A 24,594-nucleotide genomic window follows, 5' to 3' on the forward strand; every position below is an offset into this window, starting at 1 on the left:
TTTCCAGGGGTTGGTTACTTAGCTACCTGTTCTTTGCACATGTGCATGAGCCAGCTCTGTGCTGGAGGCATTAGGCAGGACCCAGCCTCCCAGTGCATCTTGCACATGGCCTAGGCAGGTTTCTGCCCAGCCTGCTTGGCCATGGCTTTGCCAGCATCTCTTCTGTGAGACTGGGCTCTTCCAGCCCTTTTGATGGTGAGGCTTTGAGGCTGCCCCTCCAGCAGGGAACAGAGCTGATGCCTTCCCTCATTGGCATGGGCATGGTCCCCTCTGAAGGTCCCTGGCTCTAGAGATGTCAGCCAGCAGGTCCTGACTTCAGAACCATCCCTTTATTTGTCCCTTGTCCTCCTGGCCACATCATTCTTTTCTTTTTTGGAAAGCCATGACTGATTAAAGAAATCATTGTAGAATGGAACCTAGAACCGGTGAAAAAAGATTAAATAATCTGAATTGCACTTGGAAAAGTGCACTTCTTTCTCAGTGCCCATGGCTCTTAGAGTCTCAGTGATGGCAGGCTGGAGTTGGATCATAATTTGAAATGAAAGTTCCTTTCCTCCATTCTATCAGATTCTTGTGTCTCACCTCACCCCACTTCTCCCTTGACTATCTGATAGGTTTCTCAGAAGTTTGGCTCCTGATCCCCTACCTTCCCGGGCCAGGCAGGAACCCTTTACTGCTGAGGTGGCACTTCTGTTGACTGGGCTACCTTCTCCAAGTGTCTTCAGAGGAGAATGAGTTAGAGTGGCTGGTTTGGGGAGAGGGTATCTCGCTGGGTTTGATCTTTAGGGTCAGAATTTTTGCAGGGAAGATGTTTTGCAGATGTGTCAAGCTGATGTTGTAATGTGGTTGAGGGAGGAACTCCAGACAGGAAGAGTTTGCCAGCAGGATGTGCGAGTATGTGATGCTTTGTCTTAAAATAATTTCTGTTTGTACTGGGAAACAAGATGAGGTCTTTTTATTTTTTGTATCAGTATAAAGTAGTATTCTTTTGACTGCATGATTCCTTATGTTCATTGTTTTCCCCAAATCCTTTAGTATATATTAATCAAATGGTATAAATAAGGACATTCTTTTTTTGTTCCCATTTCCTTTATTATTCCTTTATTGACACTCTTAGATCCCTGTCCACATGCCATGCCATTTCCAAGATGAGAAAAAAGCAAACCACACCAGCCTTTCCTTCTGAATGGCAGGAATCAAATGGATATAGTCCATTTCTATGTCAGAGTAACAGACTAGAGTAGTCAGTGGAAAGGAAGGTGATTGTGACCCGTTGAGGCATCCATTTCACCCTCTGAGAAGTCCCTGTCCATTGTCTTCCAGGCCCTCTGTTCTCTGCGCATCTTAGGAGCAGCTATGGGTGGGGGATCATTGAGCACTTGAATGGCCTGTGTCTGTGTATTATAAAGGACAGAGTTCACAGAACTTGGAGTTAGGAACTCATTTGGAAACGCTTAGAACGTCCTCCATGGGCTTGAATCAAACTCGGGTGAAATGTACCTGAGGGAATTTTTCATTAAAAGAATCAGCCCCTTGTGTGGATCAATATGGGAAAAGCAAAGCTTTTTGTGTATATGAAGGTCATGCTGATAAGCAATTAGGATTTAAAAGATTTTGAATCATAGGGATCATTTGGAGGCCAGCTTTGTGCAAGCTTTTAGAGCCTCCTGCAGTGTCCTTGATCCTGCTGCACATGAGGAAAGATACGCATAAGCAAGTTATTTAGAGGCCTCTCAGAGTTTTCTTAATTTAGGCCTTTTGAGTTAATAAAAGAGCTTTTTCCTTAGAAGCAAAGCGACTGCTTAGATTATTGAGATTTCTGCTTTGTTTTTACCCTGTGTTCCCCATTTCATTCCTGCTTTTTACAACTTAAAGGTCCATCAAATACCCACTTCAGTTCAAAACTTGAAAAACTAAAAAAAAAAAAAAAACCAAGTTTGTGTGTGTCTGAGTTCCAAGGCATCCTCAGAGAAATTCCCTAAACTGTGAGCAGTTTTGCAATTCTACAAATAATGCCTATAGGAACAGATAAGTAGAGACTTTTGTGCATAAGCTCCTCATTTAATTTAAAATCTATCCAGTTCAGACTTGAATGTAGGTATATGTTAGAGGAGAAAGTCTCCCAGGTGGATTTTCTTGCTCTTATTTAGTGGATAGCCAGACATAAATCACCTTCTTTTCAAGATAATTCTGATGAGCACAACCTGACACTGACTAGTCCTGCAAGAGTGGCTTGGGGTCGCCAGCCCCTTACTAATTATCCCACGCTTTGTGTGGCAGTTGGTGCAGGATTTCCCCTACTTGCCTGGCCCTCAGCCCCTAGATAAAAGCAGCAAAGTCCCTCTGCTTGCATGACCTGGTTGAGAAAGAGGGTCATTGAGATGTGAAGGCAATGTGAGGAAGGGATGGTGGGACTCCCTGACCAACTCCCCACCTCTACCACCACAATAAAAACAGAATAACAGGGCCTTGCTCACGAGTTTGTTGAGTATTTACCAAGAAGTGACATGGTGTTAACTTCTGCAAAATGGATTAGGTTCACTCTATAGGTTCTTGGAGCAAAGACTCCATCCCCAGAGATCAGCTCTCTGAAGAGAGTGGCTGCTTTGGCTCCAGTCTGAAGTACTTTTGTCCAAATGTCCCAAACTTTCCAATAGTCAAGTATTGAATAGATACTATACCTATTCTGGTTTTTCAAAAGAGACAGGCTATCAAATGTACAGATTTTGGTTCATTTTCTCAGGGAAAGGAATAATAATAACATTTGTCCTGTCATTTCCGACTTACAAAGCATCTTGTTATATATTATCTCCTTTAATCTTCATTCAGTCCTGTAAAGTAGATATTATTAGATCTTCATTTTACTAGCAAAGGAACAGGCTTAAAAGAGCTAACTGCCATTAGGTAAGTGGTTGGAACTCAAACTCAGGTCCTCTGGTTCGAGTCCTCAGAGCCTGTTATTTCCCTGCACAATGTAGGGCCCATAACAAAGATGTGCATTTAATTGACTTGGGTGTGCCCTACTAGGGTGGGAGATCCTAGGGATAAGAATCGGCAAGCCAGGAACTCACCAGCATTTGTTTTCAAAACAATTTTGGACAGAAATGGAAGAGGAAATCTAACCATATGACTTTAGTAAACATCTTTCACTTTTCCCTCCCCATTTGAAAACTTTTGAAGAGTATGTGTAGCTGGAACACAACTATCCAGCCATTTTCCCATCACCACATGTTTCCAGATGTGTGACCAGAGGTTCTAGTTGTGACTCCCCTTGGAGTTTACATCACTTGTTTTTCAGTTCCCGGTTTTCCATTTCCTTCTTCCAAAATCCAGCATAGGACTCAGTGTAGGAACAATTATTTTGAAACATCTCAAGTTACTTAGCTGCAGGTGATGGCCTCAGTCATTAATATAGTTTGGAATGAGGGTTTGTTCACTAACTAGTGGCTTCTGTAATGAAGATTGTATTTGGATCTTCACAGCTGTACTGAGCTGATGCATGTAAAGGCCAGGAGGCTGGAAAGGTGAAGGTGCTTCTGGGGACAGTCTGCTAGCAAAGGAAAAATGGGAAGCTCTGGAGATGTGCTGTATCACCATCATTACAAATCTCCCTGCCCTCCTCACCCCTGGCCTCCTGTTATCCAGCAGTCTGTTCCACAGAAGTTTCAGGAAAGATTGACAGGTGTTTTCTCTCGTGCACTACGTCCAACTCCACCCACTTTGGATGTACTGTGGCTTAAACCCTGACCTTGTTTTGAGATCCTCCAGCCAGCTTGTCTATTGCCCAGCTTCCTTAGTGTCTGGTTTCCCTGCCCTGCATAATTTAGGCATTAGAGCTTTGCACATCTATCATTTTTCTCTCTGGAGACCATGAAATGTCCAGGCTTTTTCAGAATAGTATGTTACATAATGCTCAGTGGAGCCCTGGAACAGTCAAGCTGTGGTAGAAATGGAACAGGACCGTCCCTCCCTAACTTGGTGCTTCGGACAAGTCAGCAGTCAGCTGAAGAAGGAGCCACAGCTGTAAGCACCCAATGTAGTTTTAATTTCAAGCAAAAATTGGAGAGTTGGGGCATCTACTTTGTCTTATTAATCCTCACAACCACTCTGGGGTTAGATGATATCATTGTGTGAAGTCACCTTTACTCTCAGCTTAGTGCCCTGTCCTCACACTGTAGTTCCTGAGAGAACTTTAAATTCTTTCAGGATCAAACTCTCAACCCATAAGAATTGGTGACAGAAAGAAACAAACACATGACACTCCCACAGAGCCCCATCCTCCTTCTCATAGGCGACTCTCTCCTTCCAAGTTCCTCCCCATTGTTTAACACTCAAAAATGATGGCAATGGTCTTTTTTTTTTCCTTCCGCCCTCCCAGGGAAGGGTCAGTAACAGACACAGGGTTGGGGGAGGGAAAGACTAGAAAGGCACAAGTAAGCCAAGAACTTGGTGTTCAGTCTCTCCACCGCCTTCATCAGGGGCAGGCTCCTGGGATGACTCTAGTTCGTTGGAGAGAACCAGAGTTTGGGGCCTGAGAATCCCAGTGACTAGAGGGAAACAGACATGCTGATCAGACAGTTGTTCCAACCACACATGCTCTGATTCATCTAAGCCGTTCAAATATGCTCAGAGCAGGACATCGACAGTGACTTCATGTACTACGAACTTGTAAAGACTTCCACCGTGTAAAGAATGTGTGTAAATTCAAGTTTTATGTAAAGAAAGTTTTTACTTTTTGTAATTAAAAGCATCTATGTTGGTTGATACCTTTCCTGTATTTGGTGTCGTTGTTTAATTTCCAATTTTCTCTTCTCTCTTACCTCAGGAGACTACTAGCCACATCCTAGTATGGGACAGGCCTGCAGTGTCAGTCTTCTGTGGACCTTATGGCCACTTCTTCCACCCAACCTTGGTTTTCTCTAACATTCTCACCCAGCCTTACACTCACTTATGTTCACCCCACCCCAGCCCCTTTCCCCACATGGCTTCTAATTAGCTGATCCCATGAATTTTCAATTCTCAGGATTTCAACAATACAAAGTGAGATTGCTTCCATGTAAAAAGGTGGCAAAGAGGGCTGTTTTCAGTTCTCTTAGTTCGCGATACCTCTATACATTTGCACTGACTTGTGGAAAATGCCCCCCTCCCGGGGCTGCTGTGGTACTACCCTCTCCTTACCGGAACCACTCCCTTCCACTTCTGTCTGTTGGTTTCCCCTACATTTCCAGCTTGGGTATTCCTCTTTTCTCATTCACACATTCTCCCTGGATGGTCTCAACTCTGCTTCATCTTCTGCCCGTGGACAGGTGTGCCCAGCGCACACTTCTCCCTGAGCTCTGGTCCTGTATATATCCAAGTGTCAGGAGGCCATCTTTACCCAGCTCTCCTGAAGCGCCTCAGATCCACCAGGTCCAAAACAACTGTGGCAACCTTGGGGATGTGCCACGCAGATCTCCCCTCAAGAGAGAGCCTTCCCTAAGCCCCTCGGCAATCTGTTCCATTCACACTAAGGCCAGACCCTCCCAGCTGTTCCCATCCCAGGGCTGAGTAGGCAGCATATAGAGCTTGGCTATTCCTGCCCCATCAGGGAAACTTCAGTCTGAGGAGACTTTCTCAGAGGTTCATTCACTGCAACTGGAGACTTCTACCCAGTCAGTCCTCCTCCCTCCCTTCTCTCCTGTAACAGGCATCCGGCCTAGATCATGGTCAGAGAGTTTTCCTTTCCTGCTTCCTATTTCCTCGCTTAGGAATAGGAATTTCCCAGGCATTTTTCACAAGAAATCTCTCACACCTCTAGTTCCATCTTGTCTGCCTCTCCGAGTAGTAGCTAACATATGAACCCACTGTTTCCCCCCCGGCCTCCTGGCTCATCCTGTGAGCTTAATTGTAGTGAATGGCAGCATCACCTGCCCTGTTCCCCAGGACATAAAGCTTGGCATCAATCCTGGGCTCCTCCCTTTTCCCTCAGCCTCTACTTCTGATCAGGAGCAAGCATTAGAGAACTGCCTCCTTGTTTCTTATCTGCTGCTGCCTCAGCCTGGAACCTTGCTCTTTCACTCCCGGGCTCTGCCGACAGCCTCCTAAATGGCTGCTCCATACAGGTCCCACCATCCCAATTCACTGTCCACAAAGCTGCCACAGGGAGCTTTCTAAAGCCGAAGTCTAGTCACATCACTTCGTGATTCCACTCCTTACCTTCGCCGCCCCGCCATAATTCCTGGAAAAGACTCAGCTGTTTTTAATTAGAAGTTGTAATTCCAATCCCATGATAATATTTTTGAACTTCAACATGTCGCTTTTTGCTGTTTGAATTCTGGTTTATTACTGCACATTCCTCCAACATGACCTATATCCTTTAGTCTTTTTAAATAAATCAAACTGACAAGCCCCTGGACACCATGTTGAAGACAGATATTTCACCAATCTTAATTTTTTAGAATAATGACATTTTCATAAAAAATTTATGTTCTTACTATAAAGAATTGAAGACAGTTTGAGTGATTCTGAAAACTTCCACCCAGACGTCTCTAGGATATTTCTAGCTAGGAAGCAAGGTAGAATAACTTTTATTAAAATGGGACCATAGAATTATGCTATTTTAAAAATAAAAGTACTAAATCTCATTTTAGGTTAATTTAACAGAGAAAAAACTGAAGTAGGCATTTCCTCCCTTCTGCTCCAAAAAAATTAGTTCAAAAAAGATCTCTGAAATTAGGATTATGAAAAAGACAAAGAAACTAGAGGTTTTTTTTAGTAAGAGTCCTTTTAAGAAAGCATGGTTCAAGGCCCTGAAAATGAGAAATAGCTCATTCTTTCTCCCACCTCATCTTTTCCTCTACTTCCCGATTTCTACGAATTATACCTGTTTTGATATTGTCAAAGTTTATGTATTTCCTTCTGTTCTGAAACCGTGGTTCTCACACCTATTTAGCCTTCATTTTACATTTAAACCAGATGAGAGGGGATACTGTAATTCAGGAGAAGAGGGGAACAAAGTAAAAGAGACAGGGTAGGCACAGCTACCTGAGAAAGAAGGTCTGAAAACCCAAGAAGTTCCCAGGCAATGGTCAGATCCAGGTGCAAGGGAAGAGGCGTAAATTGAATGGCTGTGAGGAGTGGAGGACTGCCGTTTTCATATCTGTAACCAACCTGACTCAGAATTGCCTGCTTTCCGCATTTGTATAGACTGGCTTCCATCTGTAAACCTTGGACATTGCTCTCTGATGCCATCTGAGGCACTTGTCTTTCCTTTAAATTTAAATTAAAAATTACTCTTGGTTTGTAGTTCACTGTGATGAAACTAAAGCAAATTTCTTAATGATGCCATTATTGTTATTCCATCAAGTAGCCAGGACTGGGAAAGCCCAGCTGCTAGGGTGGTTTGAATTCAGTGCCCGGTGACCTTTTGGTTCCATGAGAACACAGAATGTGGCCAAAAGAGCAAGCTGAGCTACAATGGTGAGAATCGGAACTATCAAAAGAATATTCAACGTACAAGAAAAAGCCTTGTCTCAAAGGTGAGTGATTCAGAGTTTTCTGTAAGACCCCAAATGGCCAATAACCTATTGTCTAGACTTGGGAATTGACTGAGTAAATTACAGCGCAGCTGTGGCCCCCACCCCAACACTACTCCAGAACCCTCCCCTGCCCCCACCCAGTTACAGGCAGTTGTTACCTGTCTGAACTGGGTTCTACAGGCTGGGACACAGGGAAAACAACTTGGGTGAGTAAATTTAAACAATGTGTCGCCACACATTCCCAGGTGGGTGGGATTAGAGAAGGCTGGAGGTGGGATGGGGGCGGGCTCAGGGCAGACCAGAAGATTTGTATCTGCTTTAGCCTTATTCCTGGTTCCATCTCACCTGTCCAACTGTCCCTGCCTAGGAGCACCAATCCCTTGCTGCTGGCCTCTGCCACTGAATTGTCCAGTATGGGTTCAGGACCAGCCATCAGGCACTCTTGCCTGTGCAAGCAGCTGTCCCCCTCAAACGGGCCTCTGGGGTGGGGCAAAAGGGGGCTTTCTCTGGAGCAGGAATGCCTGGTTCAAATCCTGACTCAGACTTATTAACTTTTTGTATGATCATGGGAAATTTCATAACCTCTCTGGGACTCACGTTCTTAATTTGTAAAAGCAAGAATTTAATAGTATCCATCTCATGGAGAAGTTAAGTAAGTTGATAAAAAGAAACTGCATAGAACGGTGTCTGCCAAAAAATAAGCACCAGATAAAGTGCTTCTTAAATAAATGGTGTTTGCTTCAGGGCCAGCATACTTTTATTCACAAGGCTGTGTTTCCTGGTGGGTTCCGTGCAACGTTAAACCGGCTGTTCCATGACTACAGAAACCCAGTCTGTCTTGTCCACCTAGTACAGCATCTGGCGCAATGGAGAAACTCTGTAAATCTTTGTTGAGTGAATGAATGGATGCTGCCCATTCAGCTGCGCCTACAAAGCTCTTTTTCTCTGCTGGAGAGGGTCATGATTGGAGGCAGAGGACACAGAGATGACCACACTAGGGCAGTCTGTGGTGCCCGTGCCTGATCCCACCCAGAATCAGTGTGTGCTTCCACTCCTGAGTCCAGCCAGGCCAGGTCTGAAGTGTGTTAATTCCCAGGGAAGTCTCTGTTTTCTTCTACATCTCCTTATTTTTCTCAAGCTCAACTTGGTAGACACTCTCTGAGTTATGTCCACAAAGAAAAGAGATCCATCTTACAGCTTCACTAGCTAAACACCCTGTGACGACTGTTCAATGGTCTGGGCTGTAGGTCTAATCTGGTCTCTCTCAGTTTTCTCTCCTCTTTCCCCATGCTTCCAGACTGGCCCATTTCCCTGCATTCTTCTATTCTCCTCCACACCCTATTCTGCTCTGTCCCCTAAATCTTTGTTCTCCCATTTTCAGTTACCCAATTATTTCCTTAATCATTTTGAATGTAATTATTTGAAACTCCTTTAGAAATCATCTATTCTGTCTCATTTTAGGGACAAAAGTCTTCTGATTTATGGTGTGTGCTGTGTATTGCACATAGTGGTCAGTTCCTTATATGTTTTGTATTTTCTGAATGTGAGCTGAAACCAGGAGCATTTTTCTCATGGGTGGGCCGAGTACCCTGGGTCACGAAAGCTACCTCCAGACAGGATTTTGCCTTTCTCTCTGCCAAGATTCTCTCCACCACCTAACTCACCCCACTCTGGACCAACTTAGGATTTCCCAAATTGTTTTTGTTTTTGCTTCTGTTTTCACCCAGAGACCTAACAGGGACAAGCTCTCTTGCCATCTTCCAAAGCTGGTGGGTGAATGTTTTTTTAGGTTCACTGAGGGTGCCATCTTCAAGGATCTCAGCTGACCTCAAGTGTACCGAACTCAAAGTTCCAGCTTCATGCCTCATAAAGGCATGCACTACCTACCTGGGCACCACAGGCACATGCATTCACAGAGGGCACACAAAAGCTGAAAATTCTCTTCGTAGTGAAAAGCTTTACTCCAGAATAGAGCTAGAGTGGGAAAAACTTGAGCCCCTCCTATATAAGCATGGGCCGTGCCTCACCATTAGATCAGGAGCCAGCTAAGAGCATGTCACATGGGTAGTGGTGTTATGAGCACTACTATGTGCCAGGTACTGTTCTGGGTGGTTTACATATGTTGTATCTCATTTATCTTCTGTACCGCCCTATGAGTTAAGTACTATTATTGTCAGTTATTCACAGTTGAGAACACAGCTAAAAACATAGCCACCTAAAAAAACATAGCCACCTAAGGACAGAACCAGGATCCAGCCTTAGGTTGGGCTCAACATTCATTCAAACACACCCTGCCTTCTTCCTTCACTCTATCAGCCACCCAAAGCCTCCTCATCTTGGCCCAGTGCTCTGTGTGTAAGGTTTCTTTCCTTTTATCTGTCCTCAGCACCCAGTAGTTGTAATATGCTTGCAACCAGTTGTTCTATCGATGCCTTTGATTCTTCCCCTCAAGGACCTGTCCACGACAAGGGAGGGACTGTGGAAATCACACAGCTCTTCTCCTGAGCTCCATTACCAAGAGAAAGGAGGCTTTGCCAAGGGCTCTGAGGGGAGATGAATGCTGGGAGTGGACTCAACTCTGGTCGGGACCCAAGGCACCAGCCCTCCCCAGGATATTATGAGAGCCAGGCTGGGCGTCCAGACACAGCCCCTCCCGTCCCGTCCCAGCCGGGGTGGTGCTTGTGTGGGAAGGACTTTAAATCCAACTGCCAGACCCCTGGACAGAAGAAGCAGAGAAGGCTAGCCACCATGCACAGCTTCCAAAGCCTCCTGCTGCCGATGTTGCTGCTGCTGCTGGCCACCACAGGCCCCACAGATGCCCTCAGTGAAGAGGATAAAAAAGTGTTGGTGGATCAGCACAACCTCTACCGTTCACAAGTGTTCCCGAAGTCGACGCACATGCTGAAAATGGTGAGTGCAGCTGGGTACAGTTGCATGCTGAGATTGAAGGGGATGAAGGGCAGGGATCCCACCTATCACTTCTCCCCACCCTTGCTCAAGCTCTAAGAGACTTACCCCACTGCTCAGTAACAGAGAGTCCCTCACACTATTTATATATTGACATTTGCTCATAAGCAGCACCATTATACAGATGAGGAAACTGAGGCTCAGAGGGCCATGCCCATGCTTATGCAGCTAGTAGAGGTAGGCCTGGATGTCCTGCTTCCCCCTCCAATGACTCACCTCCATCCCCAGCACTTCCTAAAATGCATGTGCCCCTGGGAGGGGAAAGACAGCAAATTCTTAATGCCTTGGTAGGAACAGTCTTTCAGGAGTTCTCCAAGAAGATAGGAAGATAAAGCAGAACAGTTGGATGGGTCCTGGAGCCTTGGGTAGGAGAGAGGTACTAAGGTGGTGGAATGAGAAAAGGAACCAGAAGCCAAGAGGTCTTTGAATCACACAATCCATATGCTGTTTTTACCTCCTGCAAGACCTGTAATCTTGGGTAAGTCCCTTAACCTTGCTGACCCCCACTTCTCATCTGTAAAATGGGAGTCTTAATTAGTGCTACATGTGTGTCAACATGGAAAGGCACCTCACAGATATAATAGTAAATGGAGAAAAATACATAATCTCAAAAATACACACAATAAGGTATATTTACAAGAAATCTTAAAACATGTAAAAAAGCACTATCTATATATTGATGAACCCATGCACAACATGCTAAAGTACACAGATTTGGAGCAGAGGTCACCTCTATCAGAGTGGGAGAGGTATTTGGCTTCAAATGCGTAGTAAAATATTACTAAAGTGGGTGGTGGGTCCAGGGATGTTTGTGCTCAGGGTTAAAGTTTGTCCCTTCCTCCCCTCCCTCAGGGCTGGACTGGTCCATTCCCCCCAGTCACTGTCCAGTGACCAGGGAGACTGGTGAGCAGCATCCAGTTACCCTTGACTGGTGCCCAAGTCCAACGTCTCATTGGGTAACAGAGCACCAAGTTTCAGAACCAAGACCCAAGTTTTAACCTCTCCTCTGTCATCTGGCTAAGTGACTCTGGGTGAGGCCTGTGATCTTCAAGAGCCTCTGTTTCCTGATAATATGGGGCTGGCAATCCCTGCCTTGAGTTGAGGGTCAGACAAAGATAACATATGAAAAAGATCACAGCATCACCTTTCACAGCCCCACCGCCCTTGGCAACCAGGAATTATAGATAAGAAATTAGGAACCCTGGATTCTGGTAAATGCTCTGCCAACAGCAACCAATGAAGCCTAGGACTTCATTGAGCTGGGTCTCAGCTCCTCCATCTATATGATCGTTTTAGCCCTCAGGTCATGCTGGCTGAGGCTAAGGGCTGCACAGGCTGAGAGCTGGGTCAAAGCCAGCCTGCAGACAGAAATGGACCTCATAGATGAGGCAATACTTTGGGTTCATTTCAGACAATGAGGGTCTCCTGCAGGCCAAGTCTGCTGCCACATGGGAAGTGATCAGAGGAGAGGTAAAGGTAAGACTGAACTGAGACACCACAGTCAGGGTAAATTTGGAGCAAGACTTGAGCTGGACCTCAGTAGTGATTAAGGGTAGAGACTCTGGAGCCAGATGATCTTGGTTAAAATCTTCGTTTTGCTATTTATTTGCGGTGTGACTTTGACTAAGTTACTTAGCCTCTGTGCCTCAATTTCCTCATCTGTAAAATGGAAATAATGATAATAGAAAACTACCTTGTGGGGTGGTTGTAAAGATTCAATGAGCAAATATGTGAAAAGCATTCAGATCAGTGCCTGGCACATAGTTAAGTGCCCAGTAAATGTTTAATTAACAAAAGGGAATGGATCCAGGGTGGGGCAGGTGGGAGTTATCACTGAATTTCCCTTTCCTTCAGCCTTCATATGCAATCATCACCACTTTACCACTAAGAAGGTTCTATTTTCTTTGAACCTACTCTATCCTCCTTCTCTTTGACATGACCATGGTTCAGTCTTTCATTTCTCTTCCCAGGGACTCCTGGACAGTCTCTACCTGTTCCTCCAGTCTGTGGCCCCTGCTGCCAGAATGGCTAATCTAAGATTTGGGCCTGATTCTGCTCAAAACCCTTCAGTGGCTCCCACTAGCTCTCCACTGTCTTAGGATAAAGCTCTAGCTGCTACCTGAGAAGACTCCATGTGCTTTGACCCCTCTCTGGCTTTCTCTTCTATTCACCTTTATCCCTCAGTAATCTAACTAGGTTGTCTTTCTCCCCAACAAAATGTTGGTTCTATTCTCCATTCCTTTGTTCATGTTGTGCCTTCTGCTCAGGGTGCCTTTCCCCCTCCAACTGTCTAATACCTCATCTTTGAAGACTCAGCTTAATGTCTCTTTCCCACCACCAAGCGCTATTTGGTTCCCCCCAGTACCCGCTACATATCTGTTGATTTATTTACCACATGGTGGCCCAATTAACTGTTTATGACAATGTGAACTTGGACCTCTTGATCCTTGCTGCTACCCTAGGGCTGGCACAGTGCCTAGGACTGTTGAATGAATGTAGGACTTTTGAATGAATGAATGAACAAAGAACTAGCTTTCAGATGGTGACCATGTGGCCATTGTGAATGGCTGCAGCAATTCTTGCAACTCCAAGGGGGCTTGGAAAACTGAAAAGCCTTGCGATTCCATTAAATGACTCTCTGATGGTGGTACTTCAGGCTTCTAGTCAGAATGGAAAATGCAACTCAGCTCTACAGGGATGATGCTTTAAGCAAGGTCCTGTCTCAGTCATCAATTATTGACAAATATCTGTAGAGCCCCTACTATGTGTCAACACTGAGTCAGACAGTGGAGATACATCACTGTCCTCCCCTGAAGGAGCTTCAGTCTAGCCTGGGATCTTGCAGGGCATCCCAGGCACCCTGATCCTTGTCCCCAACAGGCTATACCTTCCCACAACAGGCAGAGTTTGAGAGAACCTTGGGGGCCAGTTATTTGGAACAAAAATGCTCAGAAAAGGAAGGAAACTGACCTGAGGTCATGGCAGTGGGGCAGATTCCAGCACAGTGCTCCCAACTACCACTCCTTCTCCCCAGAAGTGGATATGGCCTAGTGCCCCCTCTCCTCTGAGTGGCCCAGTCTTTTCATGTATAAGGTAATATCAGCTTTCTCAGCTGTCTGGGCTCCCAGAGGGTGGAGCAAGGGTTTCTGCCAGGCCATCCATTTCTAGGAAATGTTTAGGACCAAGTTTAATAGGATCCAGGCCTCCTTCTCCAGTCCTTGGTTCAGATGACTTGTTAGTAATCTCTCCTTTCCACCACACTCTGGCCTGTCCTCCCAGTTGAGGACAAAACCTCAGAAGAGCTCTAACCTAAAATATTCCCCATCCCCCAGTGTCTCACTGAAGTCCCCATGGGAAAACACTTCTTTTGGGATTTTACAGCTGTTTGAGTTACCAAGCCTCCAAAAATAGCCTGCTCATTGATCATCATTCAGAGACGTTTTTCTTGGGGACAGGTGATGTCAGTGGACAATACTTGAGAGCACTTGGGAATGCCACTTGGGAGGGAAGCCTGGAAGCTGGTAAAAATATGGAGGCTGGGCTATCCCATTGGAGAGTGGGAGTTAAAAAGGGAGAGAAAGACCTCAGATGAAAACTGAGCCAATATGGCTGGGACTAAGGTAAATCAGTATACAGGGTAAAAGAGGAGAGTGTATATGCTCTGGACCTTCACCTACTGTGTGAGACTAAACGCAGACAGTTTTATTATGTCTAGCATCTAAATTTTTGGTAACACACTATCTAAATCACCCTGTCTGGATAGCTCATTTAAATGACCCAAACTCCTGGAGTCCAGAATAGGCACAAGGCCTTGTAATTCTGTATAGCTTAATGTAATGATACCCAGGTATATTTCAAATGATGGTAGGCTGATAATAAAAAAGTATCAATAGCGTCCCTTGATGATCCAAAGAGAAGAAATAAAATATGAAACTATTAAACTTTCCCATCTGGGAAACCTTGGATACCCTCTCAACCACTGAGGACTTCAAAAAAAAAAGATAGGCCAAATCCTTGATTATATATTTAATCTAAAAAGGACTATCTGTATGATGAGTAAGAATAACCTCCAGGGTAACTTCTCAATTCTATTTGAAATCTCTCAGCTGCTGAAACTGTCTCATTTCTCTCTTCCCCCTTGTTTCAAGAAGGCATCCTCAGTCCCATGATGCCAGGTCCCACCTCATCCTGGGAGTCCTGCCCCATGATGCTAGGGAGATATACACACCTGGATAATGTTCCACATAGGGGGAGGCCAATGAGTTCATCTGCTGAGTTGGCTTAGGGAGAGACGACTCCTTGATATTGAGGCTTGCCCTTTTGAAACTTACTTCTGTAGTGGAGAAGCTAAGACTACCTATAATGAGGCCTAAGAGTTGCTTCCAGGGAACCTCTTTTGTTGCTCAGATGTGGACTGCCTCTCTCTCAATCTCTCTCGCTCTCTAAACCCAACTCTGCCAGGAAAATCATTACCCTTCCTACTACCTGGAACTGGCATACATGGGTGAAAGTCTGACAGTGTGGGGCGTGACTCCCAGGCATGAGTCTGGCCCTGGCACCAGGGGATTGACAAATGCCTTCCTGACCATAAGGGGGAAAGGAGTGTAATAAAATAAGGTATCAGTGGCTAAGAGAGATCAAGTAGAGTCAAGAGGCTATTCTGGAGGCTATTCTTATGCAAGCTTCAGTTAGACAATGCTAATTGCCATGGTTTGCTAATCCCCAACCAACATCACTCCTGTTAACTCTTAAGAACATCTAGGGCTCAAACTGAGACTCTATTAAAATTTCATGCACCAAATTTGCTTTCCTGGAACCTATAATTTCTAGAGGGTCCCTAGGCCAGATAAATCCTGTAACCCGGAGGGACCAGCTTCTCCAGGATTATCAACTAATTTCAAACTAATTTCGACACTGTTTCAGTGTCGACACCCCTTCTCAACATGAAAAAGAACAGGCATTGCCTAAAGATCCCAATAGATTGGGAGAAGGATCAAAGGAAGAGGAGGAATTATATAACACAGCAAATTGGGTTTAACAAAGGAGTATCACGCTGAATTAGAATATTGATATTTCTTCTAACCTCCAGTGTTTCGGAGTAGCTAAAAGGAAAAATCTGAAGTAGTGAAATGGTAGTCCATGACAAACTCTGAAATCTGTTCTATAACTACTATTTGAAGTATACTTTGAAAATTATTGCTTTTTCTTTCCTTTCTTTGAGTATGTATTTATGTCACAATTTAGAAAACATTAAAAAAAAGAAGGAAGGAAAGAAGTGTTCTGGCCCCCAAGTTAGCCTTGTGGGGTGAGGAAGGAAACCAGCTGAATAAACAACCCAGCCTCTAAACATCCCTCTGAACATCTTGTGATCTTCAGAGCAGGTTCAGGCAGCCCTGGAAGGTGGCCAGGACATCCCTGCTCACCTTTATAAGGAGCTATATTAATTACAGTCATAGACATGATTTCTTTTAATCTTCCCAACATTGTTTGAGAGTCCAGAAAGGTTATGCAAATATGTGAAACCTCACAGCTGATGAATGGTCCCACGTTTGGCTAAGTCCATGGGCCTGGGGTGGAATCCACTCACCTTCCCATAGAAGCCAACCTGCTCCAGGTCACAGGCAAGAGTCACTGGGAGAGGGGGTTCCCCTGCCTCCAGAAGTGCTTACCATACATCCAACCATCTGCTCTGGCCCCACAGAATCTGTGGGCATCCTTGTTACCGGACAGAGTCCATGGATTCTTTTGCCCAACATGGTCAATAACCAATTCCTGAGACACCAAGGTTTCAAAGAGACAAAGAGTTTATTACCGAGGTGCTTTGTAGGAGAGCAGTTGGCCTATTGGCTCAAAATCTGTCACCCCAACCTATAGTAGTTATGATAGTTTTATTAAAGAAAAGAATGGGCAGGGTTTAGGATAATGAGCACAGTGGCCCCAGATGCTTGTAATTAGAGGTTATCTAATTATTGAACATGCACAAATTGATTACATGCTTAGTCACAGAACCTATGTAAAAAAGTGGCAGAATGAGGCATAGGTGATTTGTAGGTTGAAGTCTAAGCTACTGTGCATGTCAGGTAGGCCCACTTTGGTTAGATCCAGTCTCGGTTCTCAAGATAATTTTGGACTTGGGGTGGGTTAGTTCTGAGCTGACCCAAGACCCTTCATTAATAAACATTAGGGGTTCTCTTTAGCGACTACAAGCCTCTAAAGTTGAAAAATTGGCTAAATGGGTACAAATGAAGGTTAGTCACAAGGTTTTCAAAATTGCAGGGGCAGTTGATAAGAGCTACACAATCCTTACCAGAGATCAAAGGAGCTGAATTACAATTTAGAGGTTTCAGGTAGTTCCCTCTGTCTACTCAAATACACCAGAAAGCAAAAAGGAGTATCTATGTAATGATTCAGCAATCAAAATCATCCCTTGACTCCTGATTTCTCGGTTACATCCTCACTTTCTTTCTTCTCTCACCTCCACCTACTTGCCTCCCCTGCCCCACAGTACTGGGACGAGGATCTGGCCAAATTCGCTGAGGCCTACGCACGGCATTGCCAGTGGGCCCACAACCCAAATCGCGGGTGGCGCGGCGAGAACCTGTTCGCGATGACAGGCAGTTCTATAGACCTGCCTCTGGGAGTATCGGAGTGGCACAGCGAGCACAATGTCTACAACTTCACCGCCAACACCTGCAAGCCAGGGAAGGTTTGCGGCCACTACACACAGGTGCGGGGAGGCTGGGCAGAGCCTGGGCCAGTGTGCCCCGAAGGGGAGTTGAGCACAGTCTTGCTGTATTGGGGCAGGACCACCCTGGGAATGAGTGGCTGGGCCATCTCTCTTCTCCACCTGGGGGTCCCGGGAGCATCCTTAATTCAGGAAGGCGAATCAGCACTCTAAGCCCCCTTAAATCCTTTATAAATTCTTTTTGCAGCAACTAACTAATGTGTTGTCTAGGCCTCTGAAGAATTTGATTTTCAAACTGCCCAAATAATTTTCATTTTACTCTTTAAAAAACCACAGTCTTTGTCTTCCTTCTAAGTCTCCTGTTACTGAAGAGACAGAAGTTAGATGTCACAGCTCCAGTTGCACAGATGGCAGTTACTGGAGTAGGCGATACTGCACCGGGCTCTAAGCAGTCCTCTGTCCTACCCCTCCCAGCCTAGGTAATGCAGGGCTATGTGATCCTGCACCAAATGCCTCCAACTTCCTTCTTCTCTCACTGTCACTCTGTTGTCATTTCTCATGGTGCCTGATTTGCTGCTTCTCATCTGTAGGGACTGATAAAGCAAAAAGACCCATTCCTTTGAAATCTGCATTGTTGCATTTGGTTTTTTTTTTTTTTTTTAATTTTTTTTAATACAAAAAAACATCAAATAAACGCGAACATTCCTGTTTTGATCATTCAATTCTACATATATAATCAGTAATTCACAATATCATCGCATAGTTGCATATTCATCATATGATCATTTCTTAGAACATTTGCATCTATTCAGAAAAAGAAAAACGAAAACAGAAAAAAAAATTATACATATCATACCCCTTACCCCTCCCTTTCACTGATCACTAGCATTTGAGACTAAATTTATTTTAACATTTGTTCCCCCTATTATTTATTTTTATTCCATATGTTCTACTCATCTGTTGACAAGGTAGATAAAAGGAGCATCAGACACAAGGTTTTCACAATCACACAGTCACATTGTGAAAGCTATATCATTATACAATCATCTTCAAGGAACATGGCTACTGGAACACAGCTCTACCTTTTCAGGCAGTTCCCTCCAGCCTCTCCATTACATCTTGAATAACAAGGTGGTATCTACTTAATGCGTAAGAATAACCTCGGGGATAACCTCCTTACTCTGTTTGGAATCTCTCAGCCATTGACACTTTGTCTCATTTCACTCTTCCCCCTTTTGGTTGAGGAGGATTTCTCAATCCCTTGATGCTGAGTCTCAGCTCATTCTAGGGATTTTCTCAATCCCTTAATGCTGAATCTCAGCTCATTCTAGGATTTCTGTCCCACATTGCCAGGAAGGTCCACACCCCTGAGAGTCATGTCCCACGTAGACAGGGGGAAGGTGGTAAGTTTGCTTGTTGTGTTGGCTGGAGAGAGAGGCCACATCTGAGCAACAAAAGAGGTTCTCTTGGGGGTGACTCTTAGGCCTAATTTTAAGTAGGCTTAACCTATCCTTTGTGAGGTTAAGTTTCATATGAACAAACCCCAAGACTGGGGGCTTAGCCTATAGCTTTGGTTGTCCACACTGCTTGTGAGAATATCAAGAGTTCAACTTGGGGAGGTTGAATTTTCCCCCATTCTCACCATTCCCCAAAGGGGACTTTGCAAATACTTTTCCACTCACTGATCAAATCACTCTGGGATTCATTGGGGCATCACTCTGGACAAACCAACAAAATCTCATGTCCTACCCAAGGTTCCATGTACTTATGTTGTTCAACCAGCTATCTACATACGTTATATTAGGAGATGCACTAGTCAAAATATAAATTTTGTATAAAATAAACATTTTTTGCTTTACTCTCACACATAAGTTGAAATTTTAAAATATTAATTACCATCTATTTTCAGCACCCTGCAGTAATGACATTCCTTTGTTCTTCCTCATGCAAAATCATTTTTTAAATTTGTGCATTTAATCACTATCATTATATACTCTAGGCATTCCTAGATTATACCATCTCAATCTTTTTTTATTAATTAAAAAAATTAACAAAACATTTAGAAATCATCCCATTCTACATATACAATCAGTAATTCTTAATATCATCACATAGTTGCATATTCATCATTTCTTAGTACATTTGTATCGATTTAGAAAAAGAAATAAAAAGACAACAGAAAAAGAAATAAAACGATAATAGAAAAAAAAAACTATACGTACTGTACCCCTTACCCCTCGCCTTCACCTACCACTATTTCAAACTGAATTTATTTTAACATCTGTTACCCCTGTTATTTATTTTTATTCCATATGTTCTACTCTTCTGTTGATATAGTAGCTAAAAGGAGCATCAGACATAAGGTTTTCACATTCACAGAGTCTCATTGTGAAAGCTATATCATTGTTCAATCATCATCAGGAAACATGGCTACTGGAACACAGCACTATATTTTCAGGCAATTCCCTCCAGCCTCTCCACTACATCTTGAACAACAAGGTGATATCTACTTAATGCGTAAGAATAACCTACAGGATAACCTCTCGACTCTGTTTGGAATCTCTCAGCCATTGACACTTTGCCTCATTTTACTCTTCCCCCTTTTGATCGAGAAGGTTCTCTCAGTCTCTTGATGTTAATTCTCAGCTCATTCTAGGGTTTTTCTCAGTCCTTTGATGCTGAGTCTCAGCTCATTCCAGGATCTTTGTCCCACGTTGCCAGGAAGGTCCACACCCCTGGGAGTCATGTCCCACGCAGAGAGGGGGAGGGTGGTGAGAATGCTCATCATATTGGCTGGAGAGAAAGGCCACATCTGAGCAACAAAAGAGGCTCTCTTGGGGGTGACTCTTAGGCCTAAATTTTAAGTAGACTTGACCTATCTTTTGTGGGTTTAAGTTTCTTTCATGTGAACAAACCCCAAGACTGGGGGCTCAGCCTATAGCTTTGGTTGTCCACACTGCTTGTGAGAATATCAAGAATTCAACTTGGGGAGGTTGAATTTCTCCCCACTCTCACCATTCCCCGAAGGGGGCTTGCAAATACTTTTCCAGTAACTGATCAAATCATTCTGGGATTCATCGGGGGATCACTCTGGACAAACCAACAAAATCTCATGTCCTACCCAAGGTTCCATGTACTTATGTTGTTCAACCAGCTATCTACATATATTAGGAGATGCACTAGTCAAAATATAAATTTTGTACGAAATATACATTTTTTGCTTTACTCTCACACATAAGTTGAAATTTTAAAATATTAATTACCATCTATTTTCAGCACCCTGCAGTAATGACATTCCTTTGTTCTTCCTCATGCAAAATCATTTTTTAAATTTGTGCATTTAATCACTATCATTATATACTCAAGGCATTCCTAGATTATATCATCTCAATCTTTATTGTCTATCTTTCTGATTTCATTTATTGATTTGCTTTTTAAAACTATGTATAAAATAAGATAGTCACTGAGTAAAGGTGTCAGGGAGCCTTCTGACAGCCTTTGCTGCCTCTCACAGTCACCTTCTGTTTTTCCCTCTTCTCAACACATTCTGAAATTTTGAGTTTTCAGATAAGATGTATGTGTGTGAATGTGTGTGTAGGACGATTAACAGTGTTATTGAGTTTTTTTTCCTCCAATTATTTTTTTTCTTTAACAAATATTTGTTGTACAAAATATTACACAACAAAAATCTGAAAGGAAAAGAATGAAACCACCATCTTCCCACCCATCTCCACCAATTCCATTTTCCCTGGCGTCTTTTGGGTAGTATTTTTAGTCTTACTCTTTAGGGAAGGAAATCCCAGCAACACCCATGCAGATCAGAAAGTTGTAAAGGCCCAGCAGCACCCCCTGCCCCCTTTCCTTTGCACCCAGCTTTCCCTACCCCCATACACACACATCTTCCTCCAGGGAATGCTGTCAGTGCCCAGCAGGAGTGTGTCTGCCCTACCCCATCCCCAGCTTTCCCTGACCCTGAGTGCACATGTACATTTCTGTCTGGAGGTGCTCATTGGTGGTAGTGGGGGCACTTTGCCAGTTTCAGCAGAAAGACCCCAATCCTGGGGAGCCTGCAGAACTAACAGCTAGAACCAGATTTCACAGCAAAAACCTGCTTAGTTTGAGTAGCTCCTGGATAGATGGGGTCTAAAAATAAGAAGGGGAGGTTGCTAGTCTCAGCTTATAGCAGCACAAAAGTTTGTTTTAACCTTTAAGTAATTAAAGGTTATACTTCAGAATTTTTCTGGCGGCAAGAAGACCCATACCTAGAAACAAGCAGAGCAAGCCTCTGCTCACTTATCATTGTGCCCAAGGTGTATGTGTGTGGTGGTGGGGGTGGGGGTGCTGTTTGAATTTCCCAATGCTTCCTTTGTTCCCTTGCTTGGACTTTTCTTGTTACAGGGGTCTACCATTTGAAATAGGCAATCCTGCCATTTTAGAGTAATTCTTTTAAATATTTACATCATGCCTTTGAACATTTGTTTAAAATGCAAGAGCCTCTAGGAATAGTCCACAAGAATTCATTACAGAATATCACAACTGAACTGAGGGAAGTTTCCAAGAGGGAGAGATGTGTGGTTGGCTAAGGACACTAGATTGTTCAGTACAAACCTACCTCTGTTGGGAATTTTGTCCTGAAGCTGTATGCTCAGGAACCTTAATCCTACAGGCTATTGGGTGACCCCTCTACCCACCCAGGGAGGCTGGGAGAGAAGACCCCGGAGAGGGCCCATGCCACCCAAGCTGATCCAAAGTATGGGGTTTGCTCTCCTTCAGGTAGTCTGGGCAGACTCCAACAGGGTTGGCTGCGGCACTTATTTCTGTGAGAAACTGCATGTCCTTAATGAGGTCAACGTATATTTGCTGGTCTGCAATTACCACCCCCCGTGAGTACAAACCAGACCTGTGGATGGGAGGTGGCAGGTGGGCAGAGCTTGAGGAACATGAAGGAGGCCAATCTGGCCTATGCCTCGGGAAAGCTGTTGGGGTCCAGTGGCAGATGTCTACTGTAAGCAGCAGACCCAGGCACTCTGGGCCACCTTCAGATTAGGTCTGTGTTTGGGAGAAAGGGGAGGGTGGGGTGGGTCAGGAACTCTTCCCAGAGCCCTCCTCACCTTCTGCAGGGGTAACATGAGAGGGCGGTGGCCCTACCGGGTGGGGCCATCGTGCTCCCAGTGCCCCTCTGACTACCGCTGCGTGAACAGCCTCTGTGGTGAGTTGGAGTCAGGGGTGGGGTGCAGGGTGAGGGGCTGAGATTAGGGATGCTGGGTGGAGTGTACTGAGTCTTGCAGGGATCCCGGGTGGTGCGTAGGCAAAGAAGGGTCCTCAGCAGCCCCTTTGCCCTCCTTGTGCAGCCACTTTGACCCCCTGTCATTTAAACTGGAGAGATTTCAACCCTTCAGAGGAGAATAGAGAACGTGTCCAGTGGCTCCTATGCAGGAACTGGCACCAGCTGGTAAAGGCCAGGCTGGGGAGGCGGGTGGAGCTAGATCGGTGGGTGTGCTCAACCCAGGGAAAGGAGCAGGGCCAGTGACATGCTGAGTGTGTTAAGAACAGAAGTGAAACTGGAGAAATCTTCTGAAGAGGAAACTGCAAGCTCAGGGAGAGGAAGATTTGGACCAGGATGGTGGCTGGGAGGTGCAACCATGTCAATAACATGAAATGGTCCTTATTATCAATGAGGGCCATATTTGCTAGAGGGACTGTGTGTTTGTGTGTCCTGGTGGGACATTTGGTTGCCTCACCTTGGCTGCAGTGGGGTGAGGGATGTGAGGTCCCACCTCCAGCACTAATGGTGGGCCTTGTCTGTCTCATCAGAACCCATCAGAGGCCCAGAAGAGGCTCAGGATTTGCCTTCCCTGGTAACTGAGGCCTCATCTTCCTTGGCAACTGAAGCCTCAGGGGCTAGGAAAAAGGATACTCCTTCTTCCCTAGCAACTGAGGCTCCCTCCTTTTTGGTAACTGAGGTCCCTACCTCCCTGGCAACCAAGGCTCTGCCTACCTTAGAAATTGAGGCCCCATCTTCCTTACCTAGGAAAGATCCCCCATCCATGGCAACAGAGGCCCCATCTTTATTAACAACTGAAGTCCCTTCCTCTTTGACAATTTACAGCATGCTCTCCTTCGATCAGGGACCAGTTAATATCCCCAAATCAATACACACACACACACCTAAATTTGTAGACAAAGTAGCCAGCAGGACAAAAGCACCCTCTGTGAGCCCAGAAAGATCTCTGCACCCTGAGATGCCCCTGACAGGGATTCAAGAACCCTTACCCCGTGCCCAGGAGAAGGCACAGGCAAGGGGCTCCCACAAGTTGCCATCTTCTGGTGAGGTCTTGGCCTCAGTTTTTCCAGCCCAGGATGAGCCAGATGAACTACAGGCCACACGGGTTCATATGGGGCACACCACCTCCAGGTCCCTGCCCAGATCCCCCAACATCTCTGCCACCACTAATGCCATGGGTGGGCACACCCTGACCCTACAGTCATCCTTGCCAGGTAAGGCCTGTGCCATGCACCTTCCCCACCCACCTGGCTTCAGAATGTCAGCATCCTGTCCCCAGCATGGATGGTATGGGCATGGTGGGAGCATGTACCTTCTGAGTAGAAGCCTCCTCCTTGGCTGCTGGGCCACCACCTTGCATGGCTGATGGGGAAGATGGGCAGTCAGGAATAATTGTCTCCAGGCTAAGGCAAGACCTGTCCTTTGTCGCAGATGAAACAATCCCTGAAGAGCCAGGCATTGATTTAGGAATTAAGCCAGTCATGGAACCAAGCATCGGAGCAGGCATCCAGCCGGGCATGGGGAAGCCAGACAAGGGAAGGCCAAGCAACATAAAGCTGACCACAATAATGCCAACCATGGAAAAACCGGCCGTGGTAAAGACAATAAAAACAACCACTCTAAGGCCAACCACGGAAAAACCAACTAGGGTAAAGACAACAACAGTAAAGACAACCATGGTAAAACCCAACAAGTTAAAACCTAACAAGTTAAACCCAAGCAAGGTAAAGCCAGCCAAGGTAAAACCAAGCAAATTAAGGCCGAACTCTGCACCTAGTCATGTCTGGAGCACTTTCCTGGGACTGCTGCTCCTTCCTCCCCTCATATTGGCTGGAAACTTCTGAACGGGCTTCCACTCAAAGGCAAGGCCTGGTGGGGGAACCCTGACCTCATGCCCACCCTGGACTGTCTTGCTCTAAGAGAGAAGCCACAGCTTCTGGACAGGTCCTGCCCTGAAACGACTAAGCTGTTTTTAATTAGAAGTTGTAATCCCTATCCCATAATAGTTTTGAACTTCAACATATCATTTTTTACTCAGTTTGAAATCCAGTTTATTACTGCACACTCTCCAACATGACCTATATCCTTTAGTCTTTTTAAATAAATCAAACTGACAAGCCCCTAGACACCATGTTGGAATC

The 24,594-nt window shown here is 44.9% G+C and overlaps 1 protein-coding gene across 4 annotated transcripts; it reads left to right on the forward strand.

The window, feature by feature from the left end:
* Positions 1 to 1,120: 1,120 nt before the first annotated feature.
* On the forward strand, positions 1,121 to 24,498 carry LOC143684566 (peptidase inhibitor 16-like). 4 transcript variants are annotated; one of them, XM_077161638.1, is made up of 7 exons: positions 1,121 to 7,723; positions 9,970 to 10,427; positions 16,990 to 17,211; positions 21,943 to 22,052; positions 22,290 to 22,378; positions 22,984 to 23,667; positions 23,885 to 24,498. In XM_077161638.1, exons 2-7 carry the CDS (start codon positions 10,071 to 10,073, stop codon positions 24,295 to 24,297), a joined length of 1,875 nt encoding a protein of 624 aa, XP_077017753.1. In that variant the 5' UTR covers positions 1,121 to 7,723; positions 9,970 to 10,070; the 3' UTR covers positions 24,298 to 24,498. The 4 variants fall into 4 exon arrangements, with proteins under 4 accessions (XP_077017753.1, XP_077017752.1, XP_077017756.1 ...); XM_077161637.1 differs by having other exon boundaries at positions 1,121 to 7,517; XM_077161641.1 differs by lacking the exon at positions 22,984 to 23,667 and having other exon boundaries at positions 5,966 to 7,517.
* Positions 24,499 to 24,594: the final 96 nt, after the last annotated feature.

Source organism: Tamandua tetradactyla, chromosome 5 (genome assembly GCF_023851605.1).
Source record: "Tamandua tetradactyla isolate mTamTet1 chromosome 5, mTamTet1.pri, whole genome shotgun sequence".
Lineage (NCBI taxonomy): Eukaryota > Metazoa > Chordata > Mammalia > Pilosa > Myrmecophagidae > Tamandua > Tamandua tetradactyla.